We start from the raw sequence: 20,314 nt of genomic DNA on the forward strand, positions 1-20,314 counted from the left end.
AGAGGAGGGTGATTTCAATTTAATATACATTTATAAACATGTATTATTTATATTTGAGTCAAAACAAAAATTGATATTGGAGAGGTGAATGTTCCTTCGAAAAAATCCCCCGAGGATATTTCTGAATCTACGTGAGCATTATGTTACATTATATTACTTATTGTATAGCTAACACAGTAATACAATAATCAATAGTAAAAACTCAGAATTTTATTTAATTAGTTAGTTTATATAATTTATCGAAACTGTAATGCATACAAAGTAGATCATTTAAAACATTAACAGTATCTCTGGTCTTGTCTGTAGGTACCGTGTATTTTTGTGCCAGCAAAACTTAAAAATTCTCTTCAAAGGCGAGTAGTAATTTATGATAACGGTACCCACATGACACGTTCACGGCGGTGATGGCTTTTGGCGGTAATTTTCCCTATATAAACGCGTTACGTGACTATAATTTTGCAAAGGTTTTGAACTTGAATCTCATAAACGTATAGCGCATAGACGTGTGCACGAGGTATATATACTCTAAGAAAGGGCCATTTATATCCTATAAAAAGATTTTTTTTGTTTAAAAAATACAGTATACTTATCTATAAATTTAAGAAAAACAAGTTATAGAAAAGTTCTAAATGCTAAACATATTTTTTAATAAAAACCTCCAAATTGTGTATACTTTCATAACATTTATTTATCGTTTTATTACGGTATTTTTTTTATTTTTTTTTGAGGAAAGTGCCTAATTTTTGTTTTACATTATACCCTGTTAATGATTCGCTATATGGCGTACACTAGAAAAGTACAATTATAATTCATTTTAAATAAAGAGTCGTATGTAGAAGTATACCTACAGAAGTGACTGTGATACATCAATAACGTGGGTAAAATATTTGACGCATCGACTGATCCATATTTGTCTACACCATCAGTATTAGTTAATTAAGCGATATTTTTCGCCGATTAGTTTTAGGAAGACTGGTCGTTTTAGCACGCCATTTTCTTAGCCTCTGCTGATTCTCTATCGAATTTTTTATACTTTACTGTCTATTAGTCTGTCATTATAACTAGCTTAACGAGTCTTTTCGAGGTTCTTCATCATTTCTGGTTTGATACAACTCGTCGACTACTTCACGAGGTTTGGTAGGTAAGAGTGTAAGCGTCCATCTTTAATATTTATTGGTTGCTTGTAAGAATAAGTAGTCACGATTTAATTACACGACTCTTCAAATATTATGTAGAATTTATTTTACTTTGTAATCATGAGATTTAAAATCAAGTATATTACCGTAGTAAAAAAGTCACGCTTTATTACGTTAAGGGTAAATGTAATATGATTTACCATTGTGAATTTTCGTCGTTTCGTTTCGTTTATAATATGAATTGTAAATAAACCCTATACTATGGTCTTCAATAATAATATAATATTTCATATAATCCAAACTTTTAAAACGTCGAATAAAAAACATAATGCATACTCCAGCGCACTTATAATTAAAACAAGTGTCAGCTGTCAGATTGATTTTGACATGTGTAAATTTATATTTTATGATCAGAAATAAACGATACGAGTATATTATGTATTTTCAGTTCTAAAAAAATGGCAGGTTTTATTGATTTTTCGTTTGCTTGTGATTGTAAATGTATTCAATATTTTTAGTAAAAGTATTTGATTTTTAGGGTATATCTGGTAAAGTATACATTGTATTAAATGTGCCGGCTTCAAAATGTAAATGTCAATATGTCAGGAATTGTAAGGTATGGAGAGGCTTTATGAAGACGAGTGATATTCTATACGAGACATGGGTATATATTGGTATTAATGGATATTGATGTTTATATTGAAGCGTCAGAATTAATACTCCGGGCTTAAATTTTAAAATACATTTATTTTTGAAAATAATTTAATATTTATTTAAACGTGATAAAACATAAAAAATTAATATAAATATATTATTTAGCGTAATAAAAAAAAAATATATATATATAGTGAATATAATATAATAATGAGAAATGTATGTAAAAAAAAAAAAAAATTACAAAAAGTCTTTAAATAAAAAAAAGACTACACTGATCAATGCAAATTTTAAGAATAATTTTTGATGGTCGGAATATTTGCCTAGGTATACATTTTTAACATATTATTGTACACTCGTACAATGCGTTGTGGATGTGTGTTGTGTTCAAATACACATATTACATTACTTATATGTATATTAGTTTATTACATGGCGTATGAAATAGTCAGTATATAGAAAAAATAACGCTTTATAATAATATATATAATTTATATTATATGAGTCCGAATAATAAAATGTTTGCAAAAGCTTTTTGAATCGTTCGCGAAATGAAAATGGTATTACAATAATAACAACGCTATTGTCATTAAATATCGTAATGTTCTAATATCGTATTAATAATTAACGGCTTGACGTTCGATTTTCTCGCGTTATCGTTTTGGTCGCGCGCACTGTCGACAGAGTGATTGACCGGACGGTTTTCGCGTGTCCGTCTAATAAAAAACGATAAATTATAATATTATTATTATGTTGTTAACGTTGTAACGGAGTCACTCTACACGTCCGGGCCGTCCATCGGACGTCTACCGTCGACACCAACGGACATGTCTGCCGACCTGGCCACCAGCGCTTCGATAACGCTTAGCTCTTGCAGCTCGCCTCGCTTCCGGTGCTTGCGGCCGCTCCTGCCCGCGGCCGCCTGCTTGTCGCTGGGCTTCATGAATGGTTCGTCTGCCGCGGCACCGGCGTCGTCGTCCGCACACCACTGGCAAGTCATGCGGGCGTCGTCGCCCACCTTCACCGTCTGGTGGACGATCAGCAACGTCAGGAACGACACGGCGAACAGTATGCCGGGCACAGTGACGCCCACCATTAGTTCCCACCACGTCTTGTTCAAGTCGAAACGGGCCAGCGCCGAGAACGAATCGTTCTGAATCAACCAACAAAAACAATAACGATTAATTTACAAGTCCCTCTATGTAGCCCAGGGTCATCAATTTTTTTTTGCGCCGAGACACTATTTATTTTATAAAATATTCGAGCGCTGCACACACAGATAAAACATAATGTAATAATTGTGTTATAAAATGCAATTTTGTCAAATTGAAGTTGCCCTTGAATAACATCTAATTTTGTCACGATTTTAGGTTTAGAATTTAGTTTCATATTGTAATCTTTCATCGCGGAAATGCTTTGGTATAACAAGCTAAACATACACATTTTTGTTTAATTTGAGTAAATAAATGATTATTATTTATACATTTATCTTAAATACGTGGCTTTTATCGGAATTATTTCGTTTTTACTAACTGATAATTAACATAAATAATAACTGATATATTATAACTATTATTTAACGTAGTAATAAAAAAAGGCGTACAATTTATGATGCATATTGTATAAATATTATGCCAATATAATATTATATTTATGTTAAATAAATTATCGAAAACCGACTTACAGCTAACAGATGCACACTGGACACATTTATATTATATTTATATATAATACGTATCATTAATGTTTATTATCGTGGTTTAAGCGTTTGTTGGCGTCTGGCAACTGTTTTAAAAACTTTTGTTTTAACGTTTTTAATAGCAATAGTTTTCTATAGCCATTCGAAATATGCACACACGCGTGAAAACCTCGTTATATATAAAAACGATTTTATCAAAAATATAAATTATAGATTTTATATACATATAATTTTTAGACGGAGAACTTAATTACTAATATAAATACTATGAATACATTGTGTTGAAGACCCTCTTGTTGTAGCCACAACTACTACCTTAATTTCCTGTATTTATGTACCTATAGCTACTTAATATTGGTGATGACCGGCATCAGGATTTTGTATTATTTCAACGCGGAGAATCAACAAAAATTATGTGACGTTACCTTTGTATAAAAACACGGGAACCGACTCAGGGCCGTGTGGTTATCGCCAGCCCGGCCATGCGTGTAGCTAAAGTCTCTACACTCGTTGCGTAACGTGTTCACGCACCCCTGCTGGTTGATGTACAGTCTGCTGGAGTTGTAGACGGTGAGCGCGGATTGCGCAGGCACGAACGTGTTGGTTTCGTCGAGCGGCCGATCGCTTGCTTCGTATATCGACCAGAATGTCGTGAAGTTTATAAACAGTTGCGGCATTTGTGATTCTTCGAGCACGGTACCGTTGATGCAGTCATAGGCTCTGGTGGTGGGAACAGTTTGGTGAAACGAATTTTAAAAGATAATCTGACTTAACCTCCCGGACTTACCTGAGAGAGTTTCCACTATCTTTCGTTATGCCGTTACAGCTGGCCATGAATATGCCAATAGTCGAGTTCTCGTCCGTCCAGATCTCTTTGGGCGTCGCAAGTGGTTCGCCGTGCGCCGCATTACCGTTAGCCTTGTTATACGCTACTACTCGCTGACAGTCGCCCGTGTGAACCGTGTCCCCCAGTCGCAGGAATACGTTCACTCCCGTCGTCGTGATTTTGTTACAGTATCGGTCACAGTCAAATGGCCATTTAATCGTGGAACAGCTTGAAAACACGAAAACGAAAAAGTTTTTTTTTTATTATCTTTTATACATAACCCCGCGACGATCGTTTGCGGCGCTACGGTGCAGGTCATCGTATGTGAGTCGAAAAAATTGGGTTTTTACCTCCCGTTTTCACAGATGAAATAACCGTTGAGCTTCATATTTTCTACATCGCTGTTAATCGGCGTTCCGCTCTTGTTGTAGTAGCATTGATACAATTCTGACATATTGGAACAGTGGCCCAATCTACAGGCCATGAGGCCCGTGAGACCCAGACACTCCTTGTTGTTGTTGCAGTTGTACCGCTTTAATGTATCCGGATTTGCCTGCAAAAATACATGAGTTCAGATAATGGAGTTTCATATTTCACATACATGAGCCGGCTAGTCGCAGCGGATCGACCACTGCAGGGTGTGCGTTACCATATTTTTATTTATTCGGACTATACCTTTAGCAGCTGTTCGACTCATAATACTCGTACTATATATGTCTATATCCTATAAAATATAATATATAGGAGTATTTTACCGTCTACACCAATACGTCGGGGCTATTTGGTGATAAAATATATTCTCGTTTTGAATAAAAATAATAATTGCGTCCCGGTTATTCATTCGATCACGAAATGCCGCGTGCTAAACCAGTGCGCCGCGTTTATTATTATATGATATAACTATATCGCTTTACTGCAATATGTGCATGTATATAATAGCAATGTAAAGTTATAATACAATTTTTTTCCTGTACACCCTATAGTCGACCTATATGACTTGCGTGACGGAATTGTATTTTTTATGGACGAAAAGCACGGTGTTTTATTCGAAATGTTGCAAGTATATATATACACGAAAGTTTGTGTTTGGTTTCGACGATAACTATACAACAGGCTTTAGGCAATATATATTTAAACACGATGACCATAGCACGTGGTTGCGGTGGTTTTGGCTGCGGCGGCGGTGTTGGTGGCGGGATTAGTCGACCGCGGGTAGAAATTAATTTTACACGTAGGTATAAACGATAAGTTAAAATGCGGTCGAGTGTGGTAGAAAAAAAAAATACCGTAACAAAAACTTGACGCCGATAGCGGATTTTTGGAAACTTGCCTGCGGACATGAGACGCTCGTGAGTCGGGTGCAGTTCTCCACGCCGATTTCGGTGCCGTTGTGCCGTACCGTGACCAAATACTGCGGACAGTTGCCCGACGGTTTCGTCAGACACCACTCGCCGCAGGACGCCCACTCACAGTTGTTGGACACCGTCGAGTTGATCGTCTGGCACATGAGCGGCACCGTCTCGATGGCCGCGTTGAACGCCCTGTAGCCCGGTACGTAGATGGCCACCGACAGGTACACCAGTGACACGGAGCTGAGCACGAACGTGAGCTGACACACGCATATCAGACCGCATATGTGCCTGTCTTGTTCCGGAATGGGTTTTGGGGGTGGTTCGTGTTTCTTCTTCCGGCTACCGCCGCTACTGTTTCCGCCCCGGTCTTTGGGCGCCATAGACTTTCGGTGTTTTCCTGCGTAGGCGTGTATATGTACAGTCAACAATAAGCTCGATATAGGTCTATAATAATAATATTGTTATAATTAACGATAATAATATATTGTGTTATGTAAATTTTTGTTATAATTCTGACTAGCCCTATTTTTGTTATTGTGTTTTCGTCTCCGTTTCACGTGCCTGAAACAGTATTGTTGTGTAACCGGGAAACGTTTAAAGAGTTAAAAAAGTTCATTCATTGCACGTGTATAGAGTTCTTAGATATTTTTCCAATCGGTATTTGTCATGTTTAAAAACGGTTTAGTGGTAAATAAATTGTATGTACGTGTGTATTAAAATGCTAGGTTCGGTCGAATGAACCCTTGTGATTGGTATCTACCGCCGGCGCAGTGTTTGAAAATAAATCGTTAAAAGTCAAAAATCGATTGTTTAATTAATTTTTACTTCTGTAGGTACTTAAAATAATTAAATATGGATGTATACCTATTTTATATTTACTTCGTTAATGGAAACGTTACAACCTGCAGTGTTATTGCTGTATAAACAAAATTAATGATTAAAAAAATACTAGCCATTGTCTTTTTAAATTTAACTCTCCACATTTAATCATTGTTTATTATAATATTTACTTTATAATGTTTACATTATTATTTATATAAATCGATTAAATGTTTATAAAAATGTTAACCATCACATAATATTATATAATATAACAATTTATTTACTATTATGTTGTAAAAGCTCTACAGTTCGGTAAAGTATCTAATTTGGCTAACGTCAGGTTGTTGACCTCTAAATTATTATTATAATAGCGTATTATTATTATTATTATTATTACATGTGACCTTTAAGTATAAGCTTCACTTTTATGTAAAATGAATCGAGTTCATCAAACAGTATATTATACTTAGAAAATGAAAATTATAATGAAGTAACGATTTTGTATATGGTTTGGAATAGATTTCAAAGCTTATTATTATGTACAAATATGCATTAATAAAAAAATTAAATGGTTTTAATTTTCAGTCTTTTGCATTATAAATGAATATAGATGTATTATTTTATGATTCAATACATAAATGGAAAATAATAATAAAATATACTATCATAATTTTATATTATTAATATTAACCTCTGCCATATTTAAAAATTAAAAATAATTTATACTTTGCATCCAATTATTTGTTATAATACATTTCTCTTATGAATTATTTAAAATAAAATTGTGATACGTTCGTAATAACTATCAATATAAGAGATAGATTATGTTTATCATAGTAAAAAGTAAAATGTGATAAACGATGATCTGTATAACAACTTTACTTTATATTCTGTGGTGCACTAAATTTTGTGTATGGGTAAACGAATTATTTATGTTAAACTTAGTTAGTTCTTATTATTAAAGAAACTTATCAAAATTGCTCGGTGACAGCCATTATTGGGTGATTGAAAAACTTTTTTTTCGTGGTACTTATTAAGAATTTTCCTATTTATAGTAAAAAAAAAAGGGTAAAAATGAAACTGAAAAGTTATATTATTATAATTTAAAAGATGAAAATGATATTGTTAGACTTAAAAGATACAAAATATATTTTATCGTACAAGTTAAAATATCATATTATTATGTATATACTACAAACATAAATATTTTCTTAATATCTCTAAATATGAAAATACTTAAAAAACTCAAAATGTATTAATATGATAACTATGAAAATAATATTTTTTTAGTAAAATTATAAAACAATAATGAATAATAACATTAAGTATACATATTTTCAATGTACTTTTATCAAGATTACGTTTTAATTTTTTCTTATTAATTGGATGATTTAAAATATTTAAATTATTGTTCTGTTTTCAAAAATAAAAACTATTACCATTATTTAATATGTTTTATCTGTATTTGTATTTATTGATAAGTGACGATTACAAACTAATAATAATTTGCCCCGGACTTTGATGATTTTTATCACGGTCGTCAATTGTAAGAAAATCTATTAATAAATTAAAACTTAATAAAAAATAAATAAATAGAAAAGTGTGTTTAAAATAGTAAATTAGTAAATTAAACTATACATACATTTTTAAAATATATGTACAAGCAGGAATTAATATAAAATACGCTTTAACCAGGATTTAAATTCATAACACTTTATTTACTTATTTTCATTTTAAATATATAAGGCCCAAATGCCCAATTACTTATTAAATTAATATAACTTAATAATTCCAGAGTACATTTTTATAATCGAAATTAAAATTAATACTTATCCAACGGTGAAATTTGATAATATTGATAACACAAAGTTACTTGTGATTAAAATACAATCATGTATATACATGATATTACAGCTATACAATACATTCACACATATATATGTATAGAGATATAATAATGCATAGATCATTGAAGTAGTGTATACTTACAGTTTTGTTCGTTTCTTTAGTATTCGGTCGAATGTTTTGGTGCATATCAAAATTAAAGTATATTTTAATTAGAATTTTTGTTTGTCTGGTTTTCTTTTCGTTGCTTATGTATATCTTGGAAACTGAATTTATCGTTGGTCTGTTTTAGTTATTACATATCGATTACACGATTTACCCTTACATGTATGTCGATAGATGTCTAGTCGAAAACTGTTGCATTGCGAAAACATATTTGAACGGAACACGTAATTCCGATGGAGTGACACTCCCCTGTTTATTCGATGCCGCCAGCGGGGAACGGTCCCAACCACAACGAACCCTGGCGGAGGTTTTTCTTTCTGTACATGTCAGCCCCTCTCTTGCACTGGGTCAAATCGATTGTGTTTAAGACGATCTCGCGTTGAACGTCCCGATGAATTAATGTAAGCATTATACCCGCTGCAGTGGTAAACAATATCAATACATCAGTCTATACCCATATAATAGTAGTGCAATCAGAATGATATACATTTTTTTTTCTGAATTATCGATCTGTACTCATATTTTGAACGTGCATTATTTGGGGGGGAATGATAGACGTGGTTTGGAAGGGTGTACTCAAATTCAAAACTTAAGTTTATTTGATAAACATTTTATGTATAATATATATATATAAATAGTCATTCATATACATTCGGTATTACATAAACAACTTATTTATGAACAAGCAGCATACAATATATTTTATAATTATATGTATATATATATTATAATTATACATCTATATAAACTATTATCAAAAGTGAAATTTACATGTATAAAAAATAATATATTTAGAATTAAAGCGATTTGCTTTTGTAGGCTTTGTAAACAAATATAAATTCATATTAAGTAAAATAAAATATTTTTAAGATAAAAATTAATTTTTGGCTTACACAATTATTTAAATTACATTCGGGTGAAGTTAAAGCGGAATACAAATGTAAGTATAAACATAGTTAAACCGAATTAGTGAACTGAAAATTTAGCACTCGCTTCTGTGCCTGAAAAAAAGCCCTTATTTAATAGAAAATGTGTGCATATTGATCAATAATCGCCATCTTCTTCATCTGTGCTGAATGGTCGTTTGGACAATTTTCTTCTGTAAATATTTAGGATAAAATTATATTTTTAGACATATTATAAAACATTATTCTATTAAATGACAATATTAGGTGTAAGTTGTGTAATGTAATATAAAAATAAACAAATTATTTTTCTATTCTTATAATTTAATTTGACAAAAACTAAGTGAAAAAGCAATATCATTTGAATTCAGTATTCATTCTTTTACAAATAATTAGCCTCGACGTGGGCCATTGGAAGGTGCTCAAATTTATTTATATTATTTTATTAATAACATTTAGTAAACACTTATCTAGTTTTTGATTTTAAAGGTACAATAATTGTTTAAAATTATATTGGTGTTGCGTCTTTTTCTTTATTAATCGTGAAAGTTTTATTTATTTATAAAAACCATAAATTGAATGGTTTTAATATAAAAGTAATAAAACATAATTGCGTTTATATACTGTTTGAAACTTTCTATTTCTTTACTTAATTAAATTTAAAAGTTAAACACAGTGATTTTTATTTTTCAGTTGGAATGTTTTCAAAAATGTTTTCATGAAAATCTTGTATACACTTATACGTATTGTAGTATAAATAAGAGTAGATATGTTGGACATTAAACTTAACATTATAGCATTGTCGATGGCAATAAATTTTCGTTATTGTCGAATAAATAATATATAAGTTTAATACTATGTATGTAGTTGTTATAAATATATAATACATTATTTTGTAACTCTAATTTAATGTTAGACGTATACAAGGAATGGTATAATAATTTTATGAAATACATTTCATTCGGGTCCTCTGTAGTGTATTTTCTTGTTTTCGTTTGGTTCGTTGGATATTATTATTATTTTTATTACATTTATGTGAACAATTATTCTTTTATCATACAATTATAAGTTTGATTTGATCGCGTGTGTTGTGTGGTATAAGGGTAGACAACATTTTATGTGTAACGATTTAAAACGCGCGTGATCGTTGCATATATCACATTATTGCAGATTAATGATGTGTGAAGAATAATATGTAAATACATATAACAACAATTTGATGAACACATATAATATTACAAACGACGTTTTACTGAATCCGTTGCAGTGTTAAACGAAATACAAGGACTTTAATTTATACGACGTAATAGTGAAAAAACGCTAATCGAGGCGATGTTAAACTAGAACTTACTGTATATATATTAGCGTATTAATGTTGGTTTAAAATAAAATGCTGTCATTGTCAAAATAGGAAATATCTGGATGGCGAATATAAGTATTTTCACGACCATAAAATGTCCGTTAGCATCGCGAATTTGTGATTAATATTTATATAGTCGGTGATAAGAAAACAATACAGTATATAGTAGTAAGGGTTGTGAATCTTTTTAGGGCTATGTGCTCTACGTTTTACTATCAAAGTTTCGAAAAATATTCACTTGCTAGTAATTTCATAGGTACCTTTAAACAATTTTTTCTCGGAGCGATAGGGAATTTTAAAAAAATCACTAAAATGGTACTTTTTAGAGCCCAATAGGTTTGTCTATATGATAATTACGAGACTGAAAGACGCGTGTAAATAAATCTTATTAGAAGTGCCCATAGGAGTACCGCCCAATAGTCTGTGCATAAAAATAAAGAGATGCTCACCTGATCACTAGTTGCGGGTTTTCGTTTTTGATCGCCGCCGTCTTCCTCTTGTCGACCATGAATTCACGTTTGAGCGCCGGACAGTACCAGTAACACAGCACCGTACACGATAGGACAAACAGCGTCCAGGGTATGACCACGGCGGCCACTAGGGTCTTGATTGTGTGGTGCCAGTCATAGTCAGCCACCACCCTGTCCGGGTAAGCACGGCTGTAGTAGCATGGAAAAACTTTCATTGTGACTTCCGAAGTATCGGCCACTTCTCGCTCCCGCCTGTCTACCGCTGTCGTCTGCTGTGTGCTGTCAGAGGCGGCTTCCAACAACATTGGCGAAACAGTTGGACTGGGTGATGTGTCATTACCGTGTCTGTACAGTTCTCGGGTCACCGGCTGTTTGATATCGTTGATCTCGGGAATATCCTCCGGATTGATGTGACCGTATTTCAGAGCGAACGTGGTGCAGTTAACGAACGGCGGATAACCGCAGCCTTCTGTGTTCACCAAGAACCGGACCACCGTGCCCGCCCATTCCAGCGACTCGGGAGACATGCGGTCCTGCAATACGTCAAAATATTTCGTTACAACGTCATTTCGGTGTATTTTGATAATTTAGAGTTAATATTGATTGTCGAGTGTACGGAAATATAGTGATTGTAGACGGTCATGTAAGACGGCGAAGGCGAGTATTATAATAATATTATGTCGAACTTCGTAATTTATCAGTTTTTATCGTCTCATAAAAATAAAATCCTAAGTCGTTAGCGAGTAACAATAAGGGCAATAAAAGAACGGAGACAATGAAATTGTTTCGGTTATCTTATTTTTATTATTTGTATATTATTATTTTAGAATGTATGTAGAAAAAAAAAAGAATATCATAAAGTATTTATATAGTATATTAATTTAAATAGTTAATACTATTGTTATATATTAGAAAATAATATGTGTATAAATAATATTCATAATATTGTCATCTGATTTATAATTTAATTTCCAATACTTTTGAAGTTTGTGAGTTTATATTTCAATTTTTTATACTTGTAATATTTTACGAAAATAAAGTATTATTACTGTGGGAGTTTTTTTCTCATGTCACAAATGAAATCGGCTAGAGCACAGCTTATATTCGTATAACTTAATAATATACATTTATTGGTTATCAGCTTCGGCTCCAATCACCATATTATTTATACATTTTTATGACGACTTTTGTTTAGGTAACGATGAAAAGTTTCGCGTCGTTCACAGAGATTAAAAGCGCATTTTAATAAGTTCTAAAATTTTATAGTTTTTGACATTAACCTTTGTTATAACGTTACTCATAACACAACCCGACGTCGATCAATCGTTAAGTTTAAGACATTAAAGTTTTACTATACTTAAATTAAATTATTTTATACCAAACCTATATTTTTTAATTTCTTAGTTGTTGTTTATAATACTTAAAAATACGTTTTTAAGTTACCTTTAGTAAGTATAGTTGAGTGTTAGCAGTCAGATACATAATACACAAGCTTTAGGATTTTTAACGAATTTACTGCCATTATCTCAATTAATATAACGAATAGATTATTTGTTGTTTATTTATTTTCGTTTCACTAATTTTTATAGTTTTGATATTATTATTAGAGAATAATAAATATATTTATTTATGAATAATTAAATGTGCCTTTATTGTATTTAACCGATAGTTTAATAAAAACATACATGGAGATGCAATATCATTATGTTCATCTGAATTATGTTTTAATTTTATTTTACAACCTATCAAGACATTTTCGTATTTAAAATCGTGGGTCGTAAAATAGTAGAATAGAAAAATAATATATATATATAATATATTTTTAAAGTATCTATTATGAATATTTCAAATAATAATAAATATTTAACTAAATAAATATTTTTTAGCGGAGGATTTTTTAATATATTTTATTTGCAGTTGATAAAGTGATTATTTTTAGTTTCAAAACAATTGCTGAATTATTTTTAATCATTTGATACGTTATCACTGATGAAAAGCCAAGACAAAAGCGGATTTCGTGATAAATCGTTAATCGAAAGAGGTGTTATCCATCTACCTATTTGATACCTACTCCTCTTATAACCGTAAATCGTAACTTATTGGTGTTTGTATTCAAAACTTCGTTTTCAGTATTGTTTATGCCTCTATATAGATAGGTACAGCTTATATTAGGCTATTAGAGTATACACCCATTGGTTTCGTGCCTGTTGGTATTGTTGGTACGGCGTCAGCGAATAATTGACAGTGATCTGATGGCACCGCGTAGTAGCCGACGTGCAGCCCTCCCGGCACGATGACCACGTACACTTGCTCATGCCCGCGGCGAACACGTGCTCGTGTAGCGCGCATGTGCCGGGCTCGGGTGCGTATCGGGCGATCAGTCTGGACACCGCTGGGTCGACGACGAACGGCACGAGAAACAGAAACACCATAAATGACAGGACGGCCGTAGTGCCCAGGCAAAGGCTCACTTTGGGCTTGATGCGCTCACAGAAGCCATCCTCTGCCGGTTCGCCTAGCAGTCTCGACCCTTCGTCCTGGCTGGGTTGCCGGCTCCGCATTTGTTTCTCGTCGTCGGCGACTGTTTCAGCCATAATTTCACTTTGTCGCTATCTGTCGGGGACAAAAGAAAAACAAATCACTAATGTTGTTTAGGTATACGTAGGTATTTCGACGGTGATCGGCAGATCAGTATTTTTTAGGTGATTGCAGGTCCGTGTATACATGATATTGTAAAAGTGTTTAAAAATAGGCAGGTCTAAAAAACCATTAGACGCTTATAGAAAAACGTACCTTTATAGTACACCTGCTTATATAAAAATTCAAGAAATCATAATTAAAATAAAAAATGTGGTCGACTTTGCACATTAAATCATACTGTACATATAGTAATATGCAATTAATCGAATTTTGTGTAACAGAAATGGAATTGATTCAAACGAAATGATACTGATACTTATTTTATTCATTAATTTCATTAAATTTTCAGTCATTTATTTCTGAATCTCAACTTTACGATCCCACATAATAAAAAGATATTATGTTGAATCGCAAAGTTCACAGTAATCCACAGTAATCATACAAATACAACAGTAATAATATTTTTTGAATAGTTGATTTTGAACAATTATGTTATCGATTAAACTCGATGTAAAATTTTCATTAGGCAATTTTTAATTTTTTTGTGTAAAAAAAAATGTCTGTAATATTTCCTTGTAATATAAGTATAAGAGTATAAATATTTAAAAAAATATATTCAACCTTTTAATTTAAATAATATACTTAATATATGCTAAAATTTACGTGTTTGGCCTAATAATTTGAATAATAGGTATTCAGTAATATTCATGTGGAATAACTTTAGAATTTTTAAAAAGACTTTTGTTGCGCTTTTAAGACTAAAGATTATAGTAACCTTATAGTATGGTTAAAAAAAAACATTTTAACAATATAATAATTTATCGTGTATATTTATAAGTATAATTTACGTCGATTTCACTATTGTTAAGCAATAGAAATTATGCGTACATATAATTATATTGAATATATATATATTTTTATATTAGATGTTCGTCATAAAAAAAGTCAAAGGAAATATCAATATTAACAATATTATTATATAGCCTGCGTGTTTAATCTCGTGTACGAAATTGGTGCAAATCACATTATTCTAGACCGTAATTTTGTTGGTAGCGGCGAGATTTTTTATAGAAAAATGACAACGTAAATAATACAATAATATACAATATACAATGCATAGATTTGAAAATCTTGATCTATAAGCGCATCGTTTTAAAACTATACATATAACTAATAATCAATTATGTTGTACCGCTAAAAATAATTGTGTATACATATTGGACATACATGCACTATTGTATACATTATAACAATATTTAACGTATATAATATAACAATACAATTATAAATTACAATTAGTATAAACTTAATATTGGACAATTTATTATTTCAAAATGGTATCTTAAAATATAACATTATATAATACATATATATAAAGTATATGCGCGCACCTATACTGTTTGTATACAATAATTAATCATACTTTTGGTGCTATTGCTTTTAATTGTTGTAAAGTACAGCAAAATATATATTTTGTCGCTCATATATATATAGAATTATATAAAGCTTATTATTTAATATTATCGTGTGTATAGATAGGCATCGAGTGTATAAAAAAAATATATATTTAAAAAAAATTAGCGACGCAGTAAGGATGTGTCAAGTCACAAATGTATGTTTATGTGCGAAATTTCCGAGATGCAATGAATTATATTTAAACGAGTGAATACAATTTAATCTCACTAGTAACAATTTTTTTTTAAATGTTTTAACAATCACGCGTTCCCCTCACCGATCCAGATTTGTGTCATGTACGAAGCTTATTTTTTTAATGTAAGCCGTCTGGATCGTGGTGAAATGTAAGCTCTAGTAGTCTGGCAACGAATACATCTGTTGCTGACGAGTAGGGCTATCTTGTAAGAGGGGAATGCCTGAAAAAAAAGAAGACAAACATGGTTAGATTAGACAAAACAGAAAAATTTCACAACACGTATTCCTTAAGTAATAAGAGTGTCCTGTATATAGGTATAATATGTGATATTAATAATTTTCGTATTAAAATTAGAGTCTTGTCAAACATTATTATAATCTATATTACATAGCCGTTCTTAGGACTTTTCAACGAAGTGAGATGAAAAGTTGATTTTCAGAAGGAGTTACTCATCGAGGACAATAGAATAAAACTATGCAAATAATACAAGGCCTGAAATTATATAAACTTTTTGATTATAAATAAAGAAAAAAGCTGACGATAACTTGCACTACTGCCACTATTGGTAGGACAATGTAGTCTCATGATTAGTACAATAATATAGATCATTACATCTTTCACCTTTTCATAATATCGATAAACGGCTCAAATTTCTCCAATCAATGCCATAAAGTGGATGAAAAAAGACTTATATAAGCCCTTATCAGCGAGAACGCCCGTTACAAGTACACCTGGCAGACAGGACGATTCTCGTAGATTTATACGGTGGACCCGACTCAATAGTGATATTATTATTTTGTGTTGTACTCACGTAGCGAATCTCAGAGGGACGTGTTGTCCAGGTCAACGGTGGACGGCCGGCGGCCCGCGATGCTGTCCAGCTCGCGGTCGTGCAGCGGGAACAGTGTCCTGATGCTTTTGCGCTTGAATCGCATCTTGGCGTCGTCGCCCACTTCGACCGTCCGTTGGCAAAGGATGAGCGTCAGGCACGATATGACGAGCATGACTACCGGAACCACAGACGCCACCAGAAACTCCTTGTACGTGCGGCCCAGGTCGAACCGAACGACGGCCAGCTCAGGTATGTCGGTGGCGTAGAAGCACCGGAACCGGGCGCGGGCGTTGTGGTCAGAACCGTCCTTGCCGTATCGTCGGATGAACATATCGCACTCGCCGCGGAGCGTGTTCACGCAACCCTCCAGGTTGATGTGCAGGTGGCTGTCTTTGGCGATGAGCAGTTTGTGTTCGCGAGGCGCCACCAAATCGCCAGGTACGATAGGCCGGTCGCTCTGCGCGTTCAAGTTGGTCAAATGCGAGAAGTTGGCGAAGTCGGCCAGCACGTCCTGCCGTAGCAGTGACCCGTTGACGCAGTCCGTGGCCAGCAGATCTCCGGCGGATCCTCCCAACACCACACTCATGCACGACGCGATTAGCACGTCGTCCTGTTCCTCGGACCATATCCGCTGTCGTCCGGCGGTGCTGCCGCCGTCGTCGACGTCCCGCGGTAACGGGTCGCCGTCCATGTAACCGGGTAGATGGGCGGCCGCGTCGCACCGCGCCAAGAACGTCCGATCGCCGCTCAACACAATCACGTTCTTGTTCCGGGTTGGTATGTCTACGCACCGCCGGTCGCAGTTGTACGGCTCCAGGATGCGGCTGCACTCACCCCGCGCGCAACTGTTCAGGCCCGCTATGGACATGCACGTGATCTTTCCTCGATACTCGTTGCACTTGAGCGGTGGCTCCGTGTTGCGGAACTCGCACCGGAACGCGTCAGTGATGTTTATGCACACGCCGTCGGTGCAGTTAAACGTACCGGTCAGCGTCTTGCACTCGTCCCGGATGCACGTGTACCGCTTGGCATTTTCCGGGTCGAACCCGAAGCACGTCTTATTGACGACGTGCGAACAGTTGTGCAACAACAGCGCCGACCCGTTTTGCCGGATGTTGACGTAGATCTGCGCGCAGCCACCGGACGGCTTACTCAGGCACCATTCGCTGCACGAGCTCCAGTCGCACTTCTGCGACGACACGTTCCTGGTGGTGGTGCACACCACCGGGTCCTCCGATATGCCCGACTTGAACTCCCGCATGGTAGGCATGTATATGGCCACAGTCAGGTAAACGATGGCCACGCTGCTCAAGACGGCCGTCATCTGACATACGCATATCGTACCGCATATTCGGGTGTCCTGCGGCGGAACCACCAGATCTTCGACCGGTATCGGTTTCTTTTTCGGCATGATCGCGACCACCGGCTCGATGACGACGTGTTATACAATATTTGAAACACCCCGTGGTCGTGGCCACCACTTGGACTACCCGACACGGTGACGACGACGACGACGACAACAACAACAACAATGGTACACCCCCCGCGCGCGACACCGCCGGGCGAACGCGAATAACGAGGCCAAACGCCGTGTGTGCACACACAATAAAGGTGGCGCGGTGGCCGGGGTTCACCGCCGCCGCCGCCTTCGAACGGACCGGCGCCTCGGAATCTAGACCGCCGCGGAAAAATCAATAAATCCAGACCGTCGCGCGAACTGATAACCTCGACGCCGTCTTTTGTTATCACGTTTTCGGCTGTGTTTTCTTTCTGCTCGCTGATAACGATTTCGGTCCGTTTCGAGTATTGAGTTTTTCCAATAACCACGACTTTGCCGCTCGTACGCTTCCGGTTATTAATCAGCGACATGTTTTTGGCGCGGCCTTTCGTTTTTTTTCTGACGACCCCGAACGCGAGGTCAACTCCTAACACCTGTACTATTAAAAATTACTTACACAAAACCCTTACACCACTCGATACCGTTATCACAACCTTCCGTGATTAGGTCAATGCCGTCGTTAGTGTGACGTGCTGTGACAAGTATCTATTGAGTACCTACCTATTTACGGTTTTTTTTTTGTTACACGAATCCCGTTCTGACGTATAAAACCTACGAACTATTATTAATTATTCGAATTTATAATAAACAATTTATTTTACATTTATCTACGAACAGTATAACATACGAGAATCATATTTATGGTATGAGTTATTATCGTATACGTAATATACGCTTTTCTACAATCAAAGAACTCGGTGACGACTTAAATGAAAAAAAACACACGAAACCCTCTATGTCTATAAGTACGCTACCGGCCATACCGTGTAGGGCGATATAAATTATTACTTTTACAATGTACAGTAGTACAAATTAATATCGTTGAAAAAATAATTGTATTGTTAACGCGCACGTGTCATAAATCTTACCGGGAAAGCTTGCGACGTTCTTGTTATTGCTACGATTCGGCTTAGTCGACTGACGGACTTTTGTAATTCGACGAACAAGACTTTGGTGAGTGGTTGGGCGCTATCTATACATCACTTGCGTGCTTAGTGGTAAGTCGTATAGTGTTTAACTCCGAGGGAGAACGATGTTGTCGGTTTTTGACGTTTATAGGTAGAGCCACGAGTTTATATTGCATATCCTCGTCTAGTCGAATTGTTTTTGTAAAATCGACATGATGTTAAACACGTCGGCTGTTAATCATTTTTATATCTCTAGTATTTTTACTTGAATTTGAAATATTTATATTTTTTTTGTGAGTTTAAATGTCGTTTACTACATAATCAAGGACGGTCGAGGGAAAGGTTAATAGATAAATGTACCGATACAAATTGTGGAATAAGATCGGTCGTCCTCATAGGTGGACTCGGTGGAGGCTTTTAGGGGGGGGGAGCATATATTTAAAAAGCCTCTTCTCCCTCAAATGGTATGTGATTATATGTAAATTATAATCGGAGTACGAGCCTCTTTGCAGGATAAATAGATAAAGCTAGCCCCTGTAATAATTGAATAAAACTTTCGCCTGTAGGTATCTCACGTAGCTATATTCTGTAATTAAAAAAGAAAAAATCGGTATTGAAACGATATAATATTTATTTGAGTCTTCTTTACAACGAAAAATTGATAAACTTCGACGAAAAATGCAGACAATACATTTTGGTTGTTGCTTCCGAAACACTGAATGTCAAAGAAAACGTATTTATCTATTTCAACACGTCTCATTTATAATTTATAGAGCGGTGTACAACAAATATGTATGGTTTTCTCTTTTCGGTCATTGCAGACACACTTTATAATGGAAGCCTCTTTTATTTTGTTTTCTACAGTAAACTTGTATTGTAGTCACGTGGTTATTGAAATGCAAAGGTCCTAGAATTTTGACAATCATTTTCAATACAAATATTGAATATCGTTGTATTTATATGCAATATAGAAAATGGTAAGATATGCATTTTATTTTATTATAATATGCTAAAATATGCAATAAAATATACAATGAAATTACCAATAACTTTCAAACTATTATTAAGTGAAAAAATGTAAGTACGTCTTATAATTTTAAAATAAATTGAATAAAGTTGCTTTTTATGTAAGCTAAATTATTTATGTTAATCGTACTTCTTTTAAATAAATCCATACAATTTTTACATTTTTTTCATCAAAGACAAAATTACCGTATTTATGCAATTTAAATTAGGAGTGTTATCTAGTCTTTACACTATACTTTCATTTAAAAAGGCATACCTAACATAAAGCATGCTATTTTCGTGTTAATATAGTTAAAATATACAAAAATATGCAAAATAAATAATAGATTATTTGTTTCAATATTCATGGACATTACTAACCAAATGCCTAAAAGGAAACTACACAAGAAACATACTAATGCATATTATAAATCCAAGCTTTAGTTATTTTGAGGAGTATTACATTTTTTTTTGGCGGAATAAATA

General features: G+C 34.3%; 4 protein-coding genes across 7 annotated transcripts in view; 1 reads left to right on the top strand and 3 right to left on the bottom strand.

The window, feature by feature from the left end:
- The window catches only part of LOC132920311 (cilia- and flagella-associated protein 298-like), a 55,745-nt gene that overhangs the window by 8,216 nt on the left and 27,215 nt on the right, over positions 1-20,314 (top strand). The window lies entirely within an intron of this gene.
- LOC132920308 (uncharacterized) lies at positions 1,864-8,775 on the bottom strand. Of its 2 annotated transcripts, none has more exons than XM_060982584.1 (6): positions 8,479-8,775; positions 5,646-6,064; positions 4,666-4,868; positions 4,277-4,543; positions 3,915-4,209; positions 1,864-2,943 (listed from the first exon to the last, which is right to left on the bottom strand). In XM_060982584.1, exons 2-6 carry the CDS (start codon positions 6,045-6,047, stop codon positions 2,569-2,571), a joined length of 1,542 nt encoding a protein of 513 aa, XP_060838567.1. In that variant the 5' UTR covers positions 6,048-6,064; positions 8,479-8,775; the 3' UTR covers positions 1,864-2,568. The 2 variants fall into 2 exon arrangements, with proteins under 2 accessions (XP_060838567.1, XP_060838566.1); XM_060982583.1 differs by having other exon boundaries at positions 5,646-6,111.
- Positions 9,154-18,864, bottom strand: LOC132920313 (uncharacterized). Its single transcript, XM_060982595.1, has 4 exons — positions 18,785-18,864; positions 13,439-13,847; positions 11,214-11,767; positions 9,154-9,598 (listed from the first exon to the last, which is right to left on the bottom strand). The coding sequence occupies exons 2-4, from the start codon at positions 13,826-13,828 to the stop codon at positions 9,544-9,546; spliced, it is 999 nt and encodes a 332-aa protein (XP_060838578.1). The 5' UTR covers positions 13,829-13,847; positions 18,785-18,864; the 3' UTR covers positions 9,154-9,543.
- Positions 14,686-18,762, bottom strand: LOC132920310 (uncharacterized). The gene is made up of 2 exons (XM_060982585.1): positions 16,337-18,762; positions 14,686-15,745 (listed from the first exon to the last, which is right to left on the bottom strand). Exon 1 carries the CDS (start codon positions 17,766-17,768, stop codon positions 16,347-16,349), a length of 1,422 nt encoding a protein of 473 aa, XP_060838568.1. The 5' UTR covers positions 17,769-18,762; the 3' UTR covers positions 14,686-15,745; positions 16,337-16,346.

This window comes from Rhopalosiphum padi, chromosome 2, assembly GCF_020882245.1.
Source record: "Rhopalosiphum padi isolate XX-2018 chromosome 2, ASM2088224v1, whole genome shotgun sequence".
Taxonomy (NCBI): domain Eukaryota; kingdom Metazoa; phylum Arthropoda; class Insecta; order Hemiptera; family Aphididae; genus Rhopalosiphum; species Rhopalosiphum padi.

Excerpts from the sequence above, each read along its gene's own strand:
- LOC132920310 (XM_060982585.1), bottom strand. The coding sequence starts at position 17,768 with ATGCCGAAAAAGAAACCGATACCGGTCGAAGATCTGGTGGTTCCGCCG.
- LOC132920313 (XM_060982595.1), bottom strand. The coding sequence starts at position 13,828 with ATGGCTGAAACAGTCGCCGACGACGAGAAACAAATGCGGAGCCGGCAA. Across the intron at positions 11,768-13,438 it reads CGTACCAACAATACCAACAG|GACCGCATGTCTCCCGAGTC; the intron begins GCACGAAACCAA and ends GACGTATTGCAG. Across the intron at positions 9,599-11,213 it reads AACCCGCAACTAGTGATCAG|AAGAAAATTGTCCAAACGAC; the intron begins GTGAGCATCTCT and ends AAATATTTACAG.
- LOC132920308 (XM_060982584.1), bottom strand. The coding sequence starts at position 6,047 with ATGGCGCCCAAAGACCGGGGCGGAAACAGTAGCGGCGGTAGCCGGAAG. Across the intron at positions 4,869-5,645 it reads CGAGCGTCTCATGTCCGCAG|GCAAATCCGGATACATTAAA; the intron begins GCAAGTTTCCAA and ends GTATTTTTGCAG. Across the intron at positions 4,210-4,276 it reads GATAGTGGAAACTCTCTCAG|AGCCTATGACTGCATCAACG; the intron begins GTAAGTCCGGGA and ends TCCCACCACCAG.